Source organism: Phragmites australis, chromosome 19 (assembly GCF_958298935.1).
Source record: "Phragmites australis chromosome 19, lpPhrAust1.1, whole genome shotgun sequence".
Classification (NCBI taxonomy): Eukaryota; Viridiplantae; Streptophyta; class Magnoliopsida; order Poales; family Poaceae; genus Phragmites; species Phragmites australis.
The window spans coordinates 24,779,412-24,798,968 of record NC_084939.1 but is presented as its reverse complement, the minus strand read 5'-3'; the positions used below and the strand labels follow the sequence as shown (position 1 = coordinate 24,798,968).

At 42.4% G+C, this 19,557-nt stretch overlaps 3 protein-coding genes across 4 annotated transcripts; 2 read left to right on the top strand and 1 right to left on the bottom strand.

The window, feature by feature from the left end:
* Positions 1-399: 399 nt before the first annotated feature.
* On the top strand, positions 400-5,667 carry LOC133900921 (probable calcium-transporting ATPase 8, plasma membrane-type). Its single transcript, XM_062342211.1, has 7 exons — positions 400-695; positions 1,827-1,881; positions 1,963-3,902; positions 3,979-4,137; positions 4,443-4,614; positions 4,721-5,019; positions 5,174-5,667. Exons 1-7 carry the CDS (start codon positions 513-515, stop codon positions 5,477-5,479), a joined length of 3,114 nt encoding a protein of 1,037 aa, XP_062198195.1. The 5' UTR covers positions 400-512; the 3' UTR covers positions 5,480-5,667.
* A 352-nt stretch (positions 5,668-6,019) lies between these two features.
* Positions 6,020-7,108, bottom strand: LOC133900297 (NAC transcription factor 32-like). The gene has a single exon (XM_062341392.1). The coding sequence runs from the start codon at positions 7,106-7,108 to the stop codon at positions 6,020-6,022; it is 1,089 nt and encodes a 362-aa protein (XP_062197376.1).
* A 724-nt stretch (positions 7,109-7,832) lies between these two features.
* Positions 7,833-18,732, top strand: LOC133900920 (E3 ubiquitin-protein ligase listerin). Of its 2 annotated transcripts, XM_062342209.1 has the most exons (15): positions 7,833-8,108; positions 8,609-8,671; positions 9,342-9,419; positions 10,043-10,134; positions 10,330-10,432; positions 10,968-11,120; positions 11,532-12,190; positions 12,281-12,731; positions 13,123-13,610; positions 13,890-14,688; positions 14,976-15,666; positions 15,751-16,817; positions 16,904-17,359; positions 17,853-18,083; positions 18,229-18,732. In XM_062342209.1, the coding sequence occupies exons 1-15, from the start codon at positions 7,944-7,946 to the stop codon at positions 18,454-18,456; spliced, it is 5,724 nt and encodes a 1,907-aa protein (XP_062198193.1). In that variant the 5' UTR covers positions 7,833-7,943; the 3' UTR covers positions 18,457-18,732. The 2 variants fall into 2 exon arrangements, with proteins under 2 accessions (XP_062198193.1, XP_062198194.1); XM_062342210.1 differs by lacking the exons at positions 7,833-8,108; positions 8,609-8,671; positions 9,342-9,419; positions 10,043-10,134; positions 10,330-10,432 and adding an exon at positions 10,547-10,663.
* Positions 18,733-19,557: the final 825 nt, after the last annotated feature.

Here is a 19,557-nt window from a genome sequence, read left to right as displayed (position 1 = left end):
ACACAGCTCGTTTTCATCCGCCGTACGACTCTTCCGCACGGAGTGCACTGGACGGCCCAAAGTGCACTGCTGGCCCCTCATGCGGCCATCGGACGGACATCCCAAGGCAGCTGTCAGATAAGATTAGAGATATAATTTTACGTAATATAACACGTATTTTAATCATTAAATATATGTACGTGTACCTATATTATTTTGTTTAAAAATATAATCTTAAAAATATGAGCACTCGTGAGCGTAGAACTCAAAAGCAGGTTAACAAGGTCCTCAGGAGAGATGCTCCGTCCATTGATTGGTCAAGAGCGAGGGAAGAAAAACGCGTACGTACCATTTGGTCAGCACGACGCGCTATCTATGGGCAGGCTGAGTGGGCCCAAGGGTCAACATATAGGCCGGAAGTGCCCGCACTGTGTCTGGGTGCCTCCCCTCTCCTGCTTCTTCCTCCGCTCGAGCCCTCGGCGAGGTCGCCCCGGAGGGAGCTGGGAGAGGAGCGCGAGCCAAGGGAGGGACCGATGGATTGGTTGGAGAGGAGTCTCAAGGAGCACTTCGATCTGCCGCCCAAGAACCCCTCCGAGGAGGCGCAGCGGCGATGGCGCTCCGCCGTCGCCCTCGTCAAGAACCGCCGCCGACGCTTCCGCATGGTGCCCGACCTCGACCGCCGCAGCCAGAACGAAGCCAAGCGACGCTCCATCCAGGTACGTGCTTGCCACTACAGTCAGTTACCCTTCACCACTCTACTCCCTTCGCCCTCCCTCCATAGGTCATGCTCCGATCTGTCTCTCTCCTCCGCATCTCCCCAACTGCCCAGCATGTGACACTTTCTGCATCTGTAATTTTATAAGCACTTTTTCAAGGAATCCAGATCCTCTGGCTCCACGGTGGGGACTTCACTTTACCGTGAAATATTGGATCGTAAATGGACGGATTCGATAGGATGCTTCTATAAACAGTATATTTGCTTCAAAAGAACCTAGCCCACCGTGAAAATACTGTTCACGGTGACTGAATCGTCGCGTTACTACAGTACACATCTGGAAAATACTGTTCACCTCCAACTATGACCGTTCCACTCTAACTGCATCGGGGATCTGATCCCTTTTCAAGTCGACTGACCCATTCTGCCTAACTGTATCTGATTCATCTTTATCCTTTCTGCTAAGAAGTGCATATTACCAAAGTTTTTATCGGTAAATGTAAATAAAATTTACGGAGATCACCGAAATTATCATACAAAATTCAAATAAAATTTAAACAAAATATCAGTAAACATGATAAAATTTTCTACTGGGTCCACGGAAAGACCCGATAAATCGGATATACCGGGCCAAAATTCCCCTTGCCATCAGATCTTTTAATTGTGATTTGTAACTAACCATTAGGAAAAGCAGTCAGAGCATTTCTTGTTTGTTTGACTGCGACGCTCGAGGAAACTTCCAGGAAGCAGCCTTGCGAGGGGCCAAAACGGAAGTACTGACAAGTACATACGTCGTACCACCTTTGGTCCCGTCGATGAGGCCGGCGCATATCTAAAATCGTCATAGTTTAATGCCCTCCACATCTATTTAGCTTTTCTTGTTTGTTTGACTGAGATAATCCAGCATTTTGTCTTGAGTTAATTAATGGATCAGTATTATTTGCTCTAGTTTTGGCGCATAGGGTGGGTTCACATCCATTTTTGAAAAACATGAAATGCTACAGTATGTTACTAAAGTACAAGTGTCTTATATTCAGGCAGTAGCTTGTATCTCATATCTTACATGTGAGGAAAGAACTAATGTCTTATATGCAAGTAGTAAAAGCTTTTCTTTCTTTGTTTCGTTCACCAGGAAAATCTTCGGGTTGTCCTCTACGTGCAGCAGGCTGCGTTCAATTTCATCGATGGTGCTACATAACTTATCATGCTACTGTTTATTTTGGCGCTTTACTAATTCCATCTAACTTGTGAACCGTCTGATGTTGAAGGTGCCATAAAGAAAGAGTACCAGCTAACACAGGATATTATGAAAGCTGGATTTTCCATTAATCCAGATGAATTGGCATCGATCACAAGCAAGCATGATTTGAAAGCTTTAAAGATGCATGGTAGGGTAGACGGGATATCCAAAAAAATTCGTTCAACATTCGACCACGGCATATCGGCTAGTGACTTAGATACAAGACAAAACATCTATGGTGTCAATCGTTACACAGAGAAACCTTCAAGAAGCTTCTGGATGTTTGTCTGGGACGCGTTGCAGGACATGACTCTTATCATTCTTATGGTATGTGCTTTGATATCTGCTGTAGTTGGTCTCGCATCTGAAGGTTGGCCGAAGGGCATGTATGATGGCTTGGGAATAATACTCAGCATTTTGTTAGTTGTGATGGTTACTGCTGTCAGTGACTATAAGCAGTCACTTCAGTTTAAGGAGCTAGACAATGAAAAGAAGAAGATATTTATCCATGTAACCAGAGACGGCTCTCGACAAAGGATCTCTATATATGATTTGGTAGTTGGTGATATTGTGCACCTATCAATTGGGGACCAAGTACCTGCTGATGGACTGTTCATTCACGGATACTCTCTTTTGATTGATGAATCCAGCTTGTCAGGTGAGAGCGATCCAGTTTATATTTCTCAGGATAAGCCATTCATCTTGGCTGGAACTAAAGTGCAAGATGGATCTGCTAAGATGATGGTTACTGCTGTTGGTATGCGCACTGAATGGGGAAGGTTGATGAGTACGTTGAGTGAGGGAGGAGAGGACGAGACACCGTTGCAGGTTAAGCTAAATGGAGTTGCAACCATCATTGGGAAGATTGGCCTGTTGTTTGCCACATTAACATTTGTAGTCCTGATGGTTAGATTCCTTATTGAAAAATGTTTAACAGTTGGTTTGTCCAAATGGTATTCTACTGATGCATTGACAATAATAAACTACTTTGCAACAGCAGTCACTATTATTGTTGTTGCTGTTCCTGAAGGGCTGCCATTAGCTGTCACTTTGAGTCTTGCATTTGCAATGAAAAAGTTAATGAATGATAAAGCACTTGTAAGACATCTTTCAGCATGTGAGACAATGGGATCTGCTGGTACCATCTGCACAGATAAAACAGGAACTTTGACTACTAACCATATGGTTGTTGACAAGATATGGATATCTGAGGTCTCAAAGTTACTTACCAGTAACAATAGTTTGAAAGATCTGAATTCTGCCATTTCTCCAACCACATTGAGCCTACTTTTGCAGGGCATTTTTGAGAACACCAGTGCAGAGGTAGTCAGAGAAAAGGATGGTAAGCAAACTGTTTTAGGGACTCCAACAGAAAGGGCGATATTAGAATTTGGCTTGAGCTTGGAAGAAGTTCATGGCGCTGAGGATAGGACGTGCACCAAAGTTAAGGTTGAGCCTTTCAATTCGGTTAAGAAGAAGATGGCAGTGTTGGTCTCGTTACCCAGTGGCACATACCGTTGGTTCTGCAAAGGTGCATCAGAAATTATTTTGCAAATGTGTGACATGATAATTGATGGTGATGGAAATAGTGTTCCCTTATCAGGAGGTCAGAGAAAGAATATCTTGGATACTATCAACTCTTTTGCTTCGGATGCTTTAAGGACATTGTGCCTGGCATATAAGGAAGTGGATGATTTCGATGGTGATTCAGATAGTCCGACAGGTGGTTTTACTCTAATATCCATTTTTGGCATCAAAGATCCTGTGCGCCCTGGAGTCAAGGATGCTGTTAAGGCCTGTATGTCTGCTGGTATCATTGTGAGGATGGTGACTGGTGATAATATTAATACAGCTAAAGCTATAGCTAAAGAGTGTGGTATATTGACTGATGATGGCATAGCAATAGAAGGGCCAGAATTCCGTAGCAAGAGCCCGGAAGAGATGAGGGACTTGATACCCAAGATTCAGGTGCATTTGCTTTCCTCAGACTATGGGTACACTAATAGTTTGGAACAAAATTTTAATTATCTACAAACATTGACAGGTCATGGCTCGTTCTTTACCATTGGACAAGCATACCCTTGTGACAAACTTGCGAGGCATGTTTCATGAGGTGGTTGCTGTGACAGGTGATGGTACGAATGATGCTCCAGCATTACATGAAGCAGATATTGGGCTTGCTATGGGCATAGCAGGGACAGAGGTACTATGTTATTTTGCATTCATTCATGGACGTGGCTTTAGCAGCAACTGATTAAGTGACAGCTGAATACATAAATAGTGATTCTACGCTGGGAAAAGTTGGTAAAAATAACCTATTTAGTTATTTTATTTTCGTTTTCAGCTCTGTCATTTGAATAGTTTGTTGCTATGGCCTCACAGAAATTAACATAATCTCTTGCTGACTGGATACCTGGATGTTTAGAACTCCTCGCAAAGGCTTGGCTTGTCCTTCCGCAACTCTCCATGATCCTTGAAAGATAATGGTATAACCTTACCTTTTTGCAGGTAGCCAAGGAGAGTGCTGATGTGATAGTACTTGATGACAATTTTACAACTATAATAAACGTCGCAAGGTGGGGTCGTGCCGTTTACATAAACATCCAAAAGTTTGTACAGTTTCAGTTGACTGTCAATATTGTTGCTTTAGTCATCAACTTTGTCTCAGCATGTATTACAGGTGCGATCATCATTTCTAATATTCTTTTTGTGCTGCCATGGTTGTTCCTTTAATGATTCTTGATATCCGCTATTCAAGTAACAATATTTTGACTCGTGCATCACAGGCAGTGCTCCTCTCACAGCAGTGCAGTTGTTGTGGGTCAATATGATTATGGATACATTAGGAGCTTTAGCTCTAGCAACAGAGCCTCCAAATGATGACATGATGAAGAGGCCGCCTGTTCGGCGAGGGGAGAATTTCATTACCAAGGTCATGTGGAGAAATATCATCGGGCAAAGTTTATATCAGTTGGTTGTACTTGGAGGTCTCATGTTTGGTGGCGAACGACTTCTGAACATCAAGGGTGCAGATTCCAAATCCGTTATCAATACACTCGTATTCAACTCCTTTGTGTTCTGCCAGGTGAGTTACCAATACATTTTTGGTCCTAATGCCTATGTGATGCTGAGGTCAAGGTCGTTTCAAATGCTTTGTTTTTGGCCCCAGCTTACATTTATAACCTGTTCGTTTGCAGAACATATGATCTGATTCTGATGTTTCAATTATATTGCATCAGGTATTCAATGAAATAAATAGCAGGGAAATGCAGAAGATTAATGTTTTCCGTGGTATCATCAGCAATTGGATCTTTATTGCAATTATAGCTTCGACAGTAGCATTTCAAGTGGTGATCATAGAATTTCTCGGCACTTTTGCCTGCACTGTTCCGCTTAATTGGCAGCTTTGGTTGGTAAGCGTCGGTCTTGGATCTGTCAGCTTGATCGTTGGTGTCATCCTGAAGTGCATACCAGTTAAATCAGGTGAAATTTCTGCAAGTCCAAATGGCTACGTGCCACTTCCCGATGGTCCTGATAACTTATAGCTGAAGAAGAGTGATTGAGAAGATTATGTATTTGCTAGCATTAGCGGATTCATGAGAACCTCGGATGCACCACGGCTACCTTCTCTTTTCGGTCCTGTTTGGAATAATTAACCTACAACTGTCAAGGTTTAGTTTTGCCAAATTGTTCCATGTCTTCTCGTTACATGCATGGTCCCAACTTGCAACCATTCACCACCAGATTCTGATATGTAGAAAAAGATGGTGATGAACACTATGAACTCTATTTTCATGGGGGCACGGAAATTAAGTCCTTGATTAATCGAAGTACAATTACTTTGTTCTTGAAAAAAGGTACATTTACTTGACTAATCGAAATTCAGTTTTCATCAGTAGTGCCACATTTTTTTTTCTGAAGCCAGCAGTGCTACACTTCATTCAACTCTTGCCACCATAGGTTGTCTGAACAGAGCTGAACGCTTTGAACTGGAGCCAGTCTAGTGATGGTGAGCTAGTCAGTGAGTCAGTCTAATGCTGCAAAACTCTACAGTCTACACCAGTGGAGTGGATCCCAGTAATTTATCAACTCGCTGCCGTATCGCCCCTTGGATCGTCGTTCTTTTCTACACCATCACTGGGGTCAAGACGTTTAGAGAAGGTACTAGCCGTCCATTCATTCAGCCGCGCATCATCAGCGGTACACCCAAAGCCATAGTCCATCTCTGCAAATTGCTGCCACCCAAAGCCATAATCCATCTCTGCAAATTGCTGCCACTCCAAGTCTGGAGTCACCATTTCCAATGGCTTTGGCTCGTCTTTGATAACTGCGGCGCCAGCGCCGCCATTGACGCCGGCACGGTGGTGTCCCGTGCTTTGTTCCATTATGGGTTGCTGCCGGGTGGTCGAGGCCGCCGCGGTCACCGGCTTAACCCGAGACGCGACGGCATAGGAGCACTCGACATCGGGCGGTGATGGAGCTGCCGAGACCGCGGTGGGACCCTGCTCATGAGGCAATCGGAGCCTCTTGGACACCACCATGTTGGTTTCTCGGCGTCCCTCCTCTGCCGTCGCACTCACCGGCGCGGCCTGAGACGTGCCGTCGTAGGAGCGCCCGACATCGGCCGGTGATGGCACGGCCGACCCCGCGGTGTGACCGTGCTCCCCATGCAACCGGGACCTCTTGGCCGCTGCCGCCCTCGGCGAGCGGTGCACCTTGCAGATCACCTTGACGCCCTCGCCGTCGGTGGTCGCTGGCAGGCTGCTCCCGAACTCCTCCATGATCCACGCCGTCTTGTTGCCACCCACGTCACGGTACTCCAAGCCCTGCCGGTACCCGCACCGTCCGACGGGCTTCCGCTTGCCTGAGCCGTGCCACGTGCCGCCGCCCTGCACGCAGCGGTTCATCCGGCAAGTCCCGGCCTTGCCGCCCTTCCACCGGTTCACGCAGAGGAAGTACCAGTTCCCGTCGTGGCCGAAACGCTGGAACTGCGATGTCAGCGTGTCCGGGTCGGCGCTGTAGACGTCGGCGACGCAGACGATGCCCTGGAGCTCGGCGGGGAGTCGGGCGGTGACCCAGGGGTCGAGGTAGTAGCGGATGAGCTCCTCCGGGGTCGGGGTGAAGCGGTAGCCCGGCGGCACGAGCGGCCGCGGCCAGAACGCCGCGAACTCCATCGTTCTTGGAAGCGTCCGGCCGGGCAAGACGTACTCGTTCTTGGATCGTACCAGGATTTCGCGCGCGGGCTGCGAGTTATATTGCGGCGTGTGTCCGAGGCCCCGAGTTGGAGTCGGCAGAGGACGGAGACCTCATCCAGTAGTGATCCGAATCGGACTTGCCCAACGCGGAGCTTTTTTATATATATTTTGAAAATAAAAAAATTGTAAAAATAAGTGTTCGCTTGAAAAATTGCATAATTAGGTTATTATCAGTCTATCGCCTTTCTAACGGGTAATATGTTTTAAAAAATAAACCTGTCGCCCGTTGGAATAAAAAAAAGTTACGTTCCGTTGCTCTCAAAATTTAAGCATTATCGAAATAGTCATAAAAAATTATAAAAATATTTGGTAGCGTAGAGGATATTATAATCTAGCTTCCAAAAATTTTCAACTCAAACATTTACCTATACAATGAGAAACAACTTTTTTAAACCCATCGGCTGTTTTTGGTGGACGATAGTTGTCTAGTTTTACAACTTTTTTCAATAGACACCTGTTTTTGCAATTTTTTGATATTCAAAATATAAAAATAAAAAACGGCCCGGACGGCAATCGTAAGCATGTTGGGTTGGGTTGGGCCATATGGCCCATCAATGGTGAAAACGGCCCGGGCCCATCTGTTTCTGAGCCCAACGCCAAAGCCCAGGTCGCAAAGCTCTCGAATAGGCAGGCAGGCCCGGTCACCTCCAAGGCTTGTCGGAGAAGCTCCGGATCCGGCCGCAGCACACCCTAGGAGCGGAGAAGTCCAGGGTCGCAACCTCTCCCCGCGGCGGTGAGGAAGCGATCAACCTCGATGGGGAAGCAGAAGAACCGCGCGTCCAGCAGCGGCCTGGCGGCGTCGCTGGTGCCGCATGCCCAGGGCGCCGCCCCCACCGTCGGTTTCGGCGGCTACCACGGCGCCGCCCGTGTTGAGCCCGCTTCGCCCTCCGACCCCGACGCCCCGATTCGCCTTACCCCTGTATGCTTCCTCTCCCCCCCCCCCCCTGTTACTATCGTCTCCGTTGCTCGCAAGCACTATTAGGTCTCTTTGCGTTGCTTAGTTCACTAGTAGAAGAATTTATCACCTAAGTAATTTTATTGCTTTGGTCCCAAATCGGTACTCTCTATCTAGGAAAGCAACATCAAAGGAAGAATGGATGATATGCCAACCAACATCTAATAACTCCCAAGTCCTGTTATCATAGCAGGGATTTATAATCGAATTGAATTTCAGTTTTAGCATATATACGGAGTTGGACCAGAATGATCCATTGCCTTTTCTATTTTTTAGGTTTAACAATGCTATATTTTCATCGCACCTACGCTACAACCATTACTTTTAGAGTTCAGTTCAGCAGCTTCTAACTTGACATACCACTGCAAACAGCCTTTGAGTTCACAAGCTCTGGTTCTAGTTTGCTGTTCATGGCTTCACGCTCATGGACTTTCTCATACCTTATTTCTGGTAATTGTATGAAGGATGTGGATAGTGAAGTGCTCCAGCACCTGAAAAGGCTAGGAAGGAAGGATCCAACAACAAAGGTCAGACTGCTAGTCAGATTCTTCTCGCTCGCCTTTGTTTTTGTTTCTCAATTTTATTTTCATAACACTTGTGCTTTTGTACTGAACGTCTTTAGTTAAAGTACACATATCTTGCCATTGTTGTCTATCAATTATTGTATAACAAGAATTCAGTGATGCCCTACTGACACACATTCATGCAATAAAAGAGAGTAGCTTAGCCAATCACTATCTTTCAAAAGAGATGTCACAGTTTCCAAATAATGTCTGATCTTTCCCATCATTTCCTTCCAAGTTACACTCTCTCTACACTAAAAAAAAAACCATCCATAACATCAGCATCGTACTATCTATCGCCACTCAACATTGTTCTTTTTCATGGCTATCACGCCAATGTATTGTTAACCTAAAGCATATTAACAGATGGTTTGCTAGACAAGATTAGTCTCATGATGTCTGTAAGAGTTCATGGCAAATAAAATAAGTATTTTAGACATTCCCATTCAGAAACATCAATTCTTTCTGAAACTTCAAAAGTCAAATGTTTGAAGTTATGTATATTTCTTGTGTAGAAAAATGTTGCAAAAACACATGAAATTCTGGATAGTACACTGCATATGCTTTCACAGATTTGCTATTCACAAGTTTTTTGTCATAACATGTTACAGTTCTTTTCTTTTCTTCAATGCAGCTCAAGGCATTATCTGCGCTCTCTATACTCTTTGCACAAAAACCTGGCGAGGAAGTTGTACAAATTGTTCTACAATGGGTATTTTTCTCAATTACTCTGTTGCATTTTCATGTTGCTCTTCTATCCTTACAGTCCTCATAAGAGTAAAACAAGCTTCTTTGTGGCAACTTTATTATGTCTTACTTTGTACCATTTTATATCTGCATGAAAGTACGCCTAGTGTCAAAGTAATCTTCTTTATTTTTCTGTGTCTTGCATATATTTATATTGTTTGCAATGTGTTTGATCAAAACACAACACTCATGTGCTAGTTTCCTTCAGTCAAATGGAAGCATGGACTTGTAGATTCTTTTTTGGCATTCGTAGATTGTTTTGCTGTAATCCATGAAAGCTTTGGATTAAGACTTGTTAAATGAGGATCATATGGATACAAACCAGTAGTCCAGCCCTTCTGCTGCGTCACATGTTCTACATTTATATTTGCTTATGTTCCTAGTAAGCTTGAATATGTGTTAATGTGAAAAAAAGGAAAAGGACAATATGGTTAATACTTAAGTGCTTTGATTACTTATTTCGTGACAGCTCATTGTTTTCTGAGTACTTTGTTTCTTCAATGCACTGAGAGTAATGTCTGTTTCATGATTATGCTTCTGCTATTACCATAAAAAGATGCATGCTATATTATCTTCCTTCTTTTTTAGACATTCGAGTACAAGAGACTGCTGCTTGACTATAACAGAGAAGTCCGTCGTGCTACTCATGAGGCCATGTCTAGCCTTGTCACAGCAGTCAAGTATGTCCATCTCTTTTCTTTCAACTGAGGTGCAACTGGTCTATGCTGTTTATCTTTGCTACGCTATTGGCTTGGTCCAGTTATAAATGATGTTATGCCTCAGTAGGCCAGTAGGACTTTAGTAGTTTTCCTTCTATCTAATTTGCTTTTTTTTGGGTCAATCTTGAATGGATGTCATTTACTACACTGTTTTAGGAAGGGTATAGCTCCACATCTGAAGTCCTTGATGGGTCCTTGGTGGTTTTCTCAGTTTGACCCTGCTCCTGAGGTTGCACAGGCTGCTCGACGTTCATTTGAGGTGGATGTTATTATAATTCCTTCTCTGATTGATGTTACTGGCTGCAAGTCACTTCAGCTGAACGACCATCTAAATTTGCTGCAGCCAGTTTTCATCTGGAATGCTTTTTCGCAGTAAACTTAAACCCATTGGGGGCTTGTTTGGATAGGAAGGGATTACTTCGGATTGGCAGGAAAGTTGGTTCGTTTTCCTCCTGTCCAAAGGAATTGGGTACGATCCCCACCAATCCAAGTAAGCCCTTGTTTTTGGAAAAGGGTGCTCAAAATAACCAAAATAAATAAATAAATTCAAATTGAATCTGTTGACAATTAACTGTGAGAAATGGAGGACCAAATACAACCCAAAGCCAACCAAAAACAAAACAAACACACACCCTTACGCTGCGCATGATTAACATGCGCACCACAAAACTCTAGAATACAACCAGTAAATGGAGGGCCATTGATGTATTTCAACTATAGTCTTCCATTATTCTTCTATGTTATATCGGTTTTCATGCGTGTTCAGTTTTAACACTCGTTTTGCTCATTTGTAGGCGGCATTCCCACAATCAGAGAGAAGATTGGATGCGCTAATGTTATGTGTGAAGGAGACATTTCTTTACCTAAATGAGAATTTGAAGCTAACAACACAAGCTTTGTCTGACAAGGCTACACCAACGGATGAATTGGAAGATATGCATCGGAGGGTATGCTTTATGGATTATACTGCATGTGGTGTTTATTAATCTGCGATCTGTTTCAAAATATTTCCAACTGATACAAAATAAATCAGTTATGCAATCTTCAAAACTGAACTGATCGATTTTCCAGCTTTCTTTTCCTTAGTGTTTCCTCAACTGATGCTATGTATACTTCAGAAATCATAATCTGTGCCCCATTCTCTCTTCAAAAAGAAGGATGGAAGTCTGTATCTCAAAATACTAGTTCTAATTCCTGAGGAGCACTCGTTTTGTTTTGTTGCTCTTAGCGCACGCACGTAAATATGGTCATTGCTTCATTTCATCCCATACTGTGCTTCTAATACCTGTTTGTAAATATTTGTAAGTTCCAACTGTGCTTCTAATACCTGTCATCCCTTTTCTAATCTCCCTCTGTAGGTAATATCATCATCACTGTTGGCTATGGCAACTCTTATCGACATTTTACTAGGAGTAAAATTGCAAAACTGTGATGTAGACAGTACCAATAGTGAAAATAGGAGTCTGTCAAAAGTTCGATCTACTACACTAAACTCTGCTGAAGCCGCATTTTATATGCATAAATATTTTCTTGATGTCCTCAAGTCAGAAAGTGCTGTTGTACGGTCAGCTACATATTCACTGCTTTCAAGTTATATCAAACATGTTCCTCATGTTTTTGGTGAAGAAACCATGAAGATACTTTCCCCCACTCTACTTGGTGCATTCCATGAAAAGGATGCGTCGTGTCACTCTTCTATGTGGGATACAATTCTTGTTTTCTCTAAAAGGTTCCCAGAGGCTTGGTCATATTGCAATATTAACAAAGTTGTCCTCAGTCGGTTTTGGCATTTCCTACGAAATGGATGCTATGGGTCCAAACAAGTCTCATACCCTCTCCTAGTTCAGTTTTTGGACTCTATACCATCGAAAGCAGGGATGGGGCAACAATTTGTTTTTGATTTTTTGCATAATCTTTGGGATGGAAGGAACCACAGACAGTTATCAGCTGCTGATAGTTTGGCTTTCTGTATTGCATTTAAACAGAGCTTTTTGTGGCTTCTAGAAAATGTATCAAGGTATCCTTTCTGGAATAGTACACTGGTTCATTGAGTTTAATTTGCAAATTCACAAGTTTCTATGCAATAGTTTTATTTTCTTTTTTACAGATATTCTGGAGGAGATTCTTCAGATAATATTTGCATCAAGCTTATAATTGATATACTTGCCAAAATTGTTTGGTGTGACTATCTTTTGCTGTCTGATGGCGCAACTACTGATGGTGTTCAGTTATCTCACAAAAATTCGCTGTCGGTGGCAAACACACGCTACCCAACAAACTATCTTCAGGATTTGGAGAAATGTATTATTGAAATACTGGATGTGATTGCAGATACAGAAAATCATTTGCTAGAAGTTACTTGTGAGTCGCTGTTAAGGTACTGTTTAGACATAATTCAACAAGGGGAGAAGCTGTCAAAGTTTCAGGATCATGTAGAACAACTTGTGTCTTTCTTTCTTTCTTTGGATCTACTTGTTGTGCAGAAAGGTAAAGCATGGCCACTGGAAAGATTAGCTAGACCACTGGTTGAACAATCCTTGCCAGCTATCAAGTCCATGGTAAGACCAGTCACTTTATTTTAGGATGATGATTACATAATCTTTATTCTTTTGTATTGGATAGTTATGTCGTCATGAGACTCAGTTATATTGTTTTTTTTTTGTTTCTCACATATGAAATTAATCTCTACAGTAAGGCAGGCCCTAAGCTCTATTGACACGAGAGTAGCTTTCCTTACATATAGGTAGAACAAGCGGTTAAGACCTTAAAACAAATTTCTTTTTTAGTGCCAAGCTAAACCCAGTTTCTTCCATTTTGTTATATCATTCACCAACATATATGATGCAGATATTGAGAGAAAGCTATCCTTGATTTGAATTTATGCTGTACTATGCAGACGTGCAATTTACTTAGCAATTGAAGTTGATAAAACATTCTGCTTTGATGCAGGACACTCCAAGCCTTGTTAAGCTTCTTTCAGTTTTGGTTGAAATATTTGGGCCCACCCCTCTATTTTTAAAGAATTTTCAGAAAATTGATAAAATATCAGATATCAAGCCTTATCTGGAGGTGTTCAATGATGACTTTCTCCCTTGGTGCTTGAATGGAAAATATAGCACCTGCAACTCAAAGATTGATTTATTGCTTTCCTTATTTCAAGATGAGTGCTTCTTTGACCAATGGAGTTCCGTCATCAATTATAGTAAAGCTAAACAAAAGCACTCTGTTGATGATAAGACCTCAAACATTAAGGACCCATTTGAATTGCTTACACTATTACTTCAGAAAGTCAGAGAAAGAATTGCTGGGGGAAAGCTAAGAAACTTACAGAAAAATGGTTATCTGCCAGAACATTGGCGGCATGACCTATTGGATTCTGCTGCTGTTTCTGTCTTCTGTGATTTGCATGCTGCAGATTCTCATGCTAATTTTCTATGGTATGTGCTTCTACTTCTTTATTTGCTCAGTTCTGAACATTTTTGTTTCCACGCAGCAGGTGCATTGGGTTTTTTGTTTTTCAAAACTTCTGGTGAATGCGGACCTGTTACACTTGTACACTCATGTCCGCTTAACCAATAATGTTGTAGTTTATCTAGGTCAGCCCACACTCAAAACTTAAAACAATTCACCTTAGTAGGGCACTGCTATATCGATGATAGTCTGTTCAATCTTTTGTTGATGTGATTTTGACCTGAATTGTATGTGTGAAATTTCAGTGCTGCACTTGGTGGCTCAGATCAAGAGGATCATATTTGTTTTCTTTCTGCTGAGACTGTTTGCAAAGTTCTTGGATTCATTTCAAAGGATTTGGCATCTGTACTCGTCACATCAACTTTTGAATGGGCAAGGTTTGCATATGCTCTGTTGTTGCCTGCTGAACCAGGACACTTGAAGCTTCCAGAAGAACATTCCTTGTCAATAAACTTTGAGATGGCTCGATTTGCTTTTGGTGTGCTTCAGGGTAGCTTGTTTTCGCTAGGGTCAACTGAGGAAGATTCTTTGTTTCCTTCTATTCTGGCAGCTCTGTTTATCATTGAATGGGAATGTAGCATGGCTTTAACTCTTGGTGGCAAAAATGATTTGGAAGGTCATAAAGACGATATCGATGTTGGTGCTTCTATGTGCAAAAATTCAAAAGATCATTTGGATGAGGAGATGCATTTGAAGGCTAGCCTTGCAGAAAGTATACAAGCTTTTCTCCAAAGCTTAAGTCCATCCTTTTGGAATAACCTTCCTTCATGCGCTTTGAATAGATTGGTGAATATTCTAGCTCAGTCTGTCAAGTTTGCTGTATTTCAGATGACAGAATTACGTGTTGATGAGACAGCAGTCTTGTGTTCAGAGTGGGTGGTGGACATGTTGAAGCTCACCTGTCTTGATCACATAAATTTGCAAAGTTTTTTTGATCTTTTGTTATCTGAGGGAGAATATTGGCCGCTCTGGTTGAAGCCATATTTACAAAATGGGCAGCCATCTACGAAGGTCCAATTTGAGCCAACTATCACAGATGAAATTGTAAGTGTCTCTTTGTCCTCCCCTCACCTGCAGTCCAGGCTTCTATTTAGCATAACAAATGACCAACACTTACTTTGAAACGATGTCATTTCTTAAACTAAAGGTGTTGCTTGTCTGTTGTATATTACTATTTATCGTTGAAACAATTTATTTTTTATTTGATTTCTGTTGTTCTGTCAACTGTCTGAGGTTTGTGCTCTGGAATTTGTGAAATGGCACTCTATTCATGAGAGTTGATAGTCACTTACCATCTCTAAAGGACTAAATCAATAATTCCTTTGGTGCAGGAACTGAGACACCAGCGATTTGTTGCTTTTGTTGATAGCCTTATTCTCAATCTTGGCTTTAGTGAAGTGATATTAGGTATTCCAGGAAATCTACATCAAGCCACATCACAATCAATTGATATTACTTCACGTATCTCTTCCTCGTCTAGAGCCTGGGTGGCTGGTGAGATCCTTTGCACTTGGACATGGACAGGGGGGAGTGCATTGAAAACATTATTACCTTCTCTGGTTCAGTACATGAAAATTGAATCATGTCTTGAGGTCAGCATTGTGTCCTTGTTGTTTGACACATTGCTAAGCGGTGCCCTTATGCATGAGAGTGGTCAGTGGATGCTGTTTAATGCTTGGCATCTTTCTGACAACGAGATTGAGAAAATTCAAAACCGTTTTCTCCGTGCTCTTGTGGCTTTGTTATTTACTACTAACACCAATGATTGTATTTGGAGAGAATCTGATGCACTTGTATTTTTTGAGCAACTATTAAGCAATCTTTTTATTGGTTCAACAATCAATATAAAATGTCTGAAGGTTCTTCCCTTTGTTATGAGTACCATCATCAAACCCTTGTCAGAGAAATTGAAATTGAATGAAGATTCTTTGTATGCTGATTTGGTGGGGCAAAACATATTGAGTTGGTTTGATAAGGCCATCTCTTGTCTGTCATCCAGCCCAAGGGAAGTACCAGTTCAAGGTATGCTTTATTAGAATTCTTATTAGATGATACAGGTACAATGCTGCTTTTACAGTCATGTAATATGATCTCGTACTTTGTCAGATATTGAGGACTGGATGCAAGTGGTGATGTCTTGCTTCCCATTGAGGATAACTGGAGGAGCCCAGAAATCAGTAGTTATGGTTGAACGAGAGATCAGTGATGCAGAAAGATCATTACTGCTGACACTGTTTCAGAAATACCAGATTTTCTATAATAGCGCATCTTCGTCATTGTCGTCCACTAGTAAAAGTGCGATATCAACGACAGTTGAATTACTGGGAGTGAAACTGACGGCTGTTATGGTTGGCTATTGCTGGACAAAACTTCAGGAAAATGATTGGCATTTTGTATTCCGTGTGGTATTCAGGTGTATCAAATCGTCTGTTTTGCTTGTGGAAGAAATGACAGATGGCATAAACGATGCCATAATAAACCATAAATCAAGTGAAGATACCTTGGAGAAGCTTAAATTAGTGGTTAGCACTACAGACGAGTTAACATTAAGCTTTGCAGAATCCGCTTTGGTTACACTGTGTCACCTCAACCATCTTGGTAACCTCCAAGAAGCAGAAAATTCTCAGAGTTTGCAGCTTATTAGGTCAGGGGAGTATGCTGAGAGTAATGACAAGATGGTAGAGAGTATCCTCCGTTTATTCTTGGCTTCTGGTGTTTCAGAGGCAATTGCAAATTATTTTAGTGAAGAGGCTTCATCCGTCGTAGCTTCCAGTCGTCATGCTTATTTGCATTTTTGGGAACTTGTAGCATCATTCATCAATAATGCTTCACCAGAGATTAGAAAGTCTGCACTAGAGTCCATGGAACTGTGGGGACTTACCAAGGGTTCAGTCAGTGGTCTATATTCGATTCTTTTCTCCTCAAAGCCAATATTTCACTTACAGCTTGCCGCTTTCTCTCTACTTCTGTCTGATCCCTTCTGTCAACTTTCACTGGTCAAAGATTGTTCTCTGGGAGAAAATTGTTCATCTGCCCAGCAATCTGACATAAGCCAAAGTGCCAAGTTGGTGCCAGATTCGGATAAGACCCTATATCTCAGAGATGAACTCTCATCCTTAATTGAGTTTCCAACATCTGAACTTCTCAAAACAGATCTGACAGCTCGAGACAGGGTATACTATTTTTACGTGATTTTAAATTCAGCAGCAATTTCCCTTAGCTCATGTGCTAACAGTTGATTGGTGTTTTCTCTCACTAGGTTGATGTCTTCATTGCGTGGGCATTGTTGTTGTCCCACCTGCAGTTACTACCATCATCTTCCAGTACTAGGGAAAATGTCCTTCAATATATACAAGATAAGATCAGTCCGTCCATATTGGATTGCATTTTCCAGCATATCCCACTAAAGATTGCTGCACCGAGCGGGAAGAAAAAGGATGCTGTGCTCATGCCAGAAGCTGAGGTTGCTGCCAAAGCTTCTAAGAATGCCATAGTTACTTGCTCATTGCTGCCATACGTGGAATCTCTTTGGCCCGTTGGGACTTGGCAAATGGCCTCACTTGCAGGGTCATTGTACGGGATGATGATTAGACTGCTACCTTCTTTTGTGCGCACATGGTTTACTACCTTGAGAGACCGTTCATTGTCATTCTCAATCGAGTCCTTTACCAGACAATGGTGCAGCCCGCCTCTTCTGCTAGACGAATTTTCTCAGGTATGTACATGTTTTTTGGTGGGAAGATGCACTTTAGCCTTTCGTTGTGAAAAAGTGTCATGCATGTTAAAATTTATTGGCAAGGCCTAGCATTACTGAGTTTTTATTAACCAGCTCGAAGCTTATTAGAAAAATAATCTATTAGACAGTAAAATAAGTAAATAACTTAGCCCCCCAATGTAACTCCTTGCTGCTGCTGGTTTGGAGCCTGTGCTCACAAACCCAGTCTCCCCTAAGGCCTTATTTCAAATGAAAATTCATGTGGGGACACTCTTCCCCCCTTGACCGTAAAAAAAGACTTAGTGGCATTAAATGCACACTACTCCCTCTACTAATATTCCTTTGGTTTTCAGTAACTTCTAATTTTGTTGACCTACACCCGTACGTACGTACATACTGCTCCAGAAATCAGATAATGCTATTCCAAGTGAAACCAACATGATCCTTGGAGACTTATTATTGCCCTTGCAACTAATTATTTATCTCTTTACAGGTTAAGGATTCTGTGTATGCTGATGAGAATTTCTCAGTTAGCGTCAACCGGTCAGCTTATGAAATTGTTGCTACATACAAAAAGGAGGAGACAGGAATTGATCTTGTTATACGTCTCCCCAATTGTTACCCCCTTCGCCATGTCGATGTTGAATGCACTAGAAGTTTAGGTATCAGTGAAGTAAAGTGTAGAAAATGGTTGCTTTCCCTCACATCATTCGTCCGGAACCAGGTAATTTCTTGCTCTCAGAACAAAAATAAGAGGACAGTAGATGGCTTCTGATGAAAAAAGGAATGACAGATACATTTGATTATATTTGTATATGGTGTTCTAATAGAATGTTGCTCTAACTAAGCAAATTATTTTTCTCTTGCAGAATGGCGCAATAGCAGAGGCGATCCGCACGTGGAAGAGCAATTTTGACAAGGAGTTTGAGGGCGTGGAGGAATGCCCAATCTGTTACAGCATTCTCCACACGAGCAACCACAGCCTTCCGCGGCTGGCGTGCAAGACTTGCAGGCACAAATTCCACGGTGCCTGCCTCTACAAGTGGTTCTCAACATCCAACAAATCAACTTGCCCGCTGTGCCAGACTCCCTTCTAGACTCGCGTAACATGTTTTTAAGGGGAGATAGACTCGCATAATATGAACTTGTAAAGTGAATTGTGTGGGTCAAACAACCTTCCCTTGTGGTTGGTTTCTTCACTGATGTTTGTTGCCATCGGTCAATCATTCCTGTAAATGATATGTATGTATTGTTACAGGATGCGATCTACAGCTCCGAGTTGTAATGCCCATGGGCTAGCTAACATGGACGGCTCGCTTTTCTTTTGCGATCGGTTCCATCCAGTTAGTGCCACAACTGGCGCTGGTCAATAATTGTTAAAGAGTGTATGCTACATCGGTTTATTATGGAAGGATGTGACTGTTTAGGTAGGATACGATTTGTTAGGATAGATTGATTAGACTCTACGATATGATCTGCTCTTATCTCTTGAATTTGTTAGATTCAAGCAATATAACAACCAATCCATTGCAGCGATAATGTCACGAACAGTGACCATGAAATGACTACGCGCGTCCCTGACTGATCATTCCTCCTTTCGAGCCAGGTAGCGCTGGCCCTGTTAGCTGTGGTCGAACGGGGTAGAGCCGTAGTGGTGCTGATCGCAGAAAGCAAGCAACCTGAGATAAATTTGGCAAGGTGCTTACCTGACTGCCGAGCGGCCGCAAAGAAGCATGCCGACCCAATTTGATTTCAAAGAGAAGATGACTAGATAGTTAATGAACAAACAGACCAAGTATATACTCAGCGCTCACATTTTCTGAGCCATCCATCCACCCATAACCATAAACCATCCCAGCATTCCTTCCAGATATAGCAACCGTCAGATTTTATTTTAAGATACAACAGTCTTGTTGGCGAAACCGCAACATTGCTTAAATCCCCAGAATTAAATCTAAGCTTTAAACAACTCCACGAGCATAACCATTTTCATACAATTAGGCATCAAATGCTTAAATTCTTTTTTTTAATGGCACGACCCTATCTGCGCGGTCTTCCAGGAGACCATAGGCTGGTGCGGGACGGGAGAATCGAACCCCCGCCGATCGGGCTCCCACCTTAGAGCCCTAACCACTGGGCTCCTTGCCCGTCTGTGTATGCTTAAATCTTTCTCTCAACACTGAAGTACATGGGCCCCA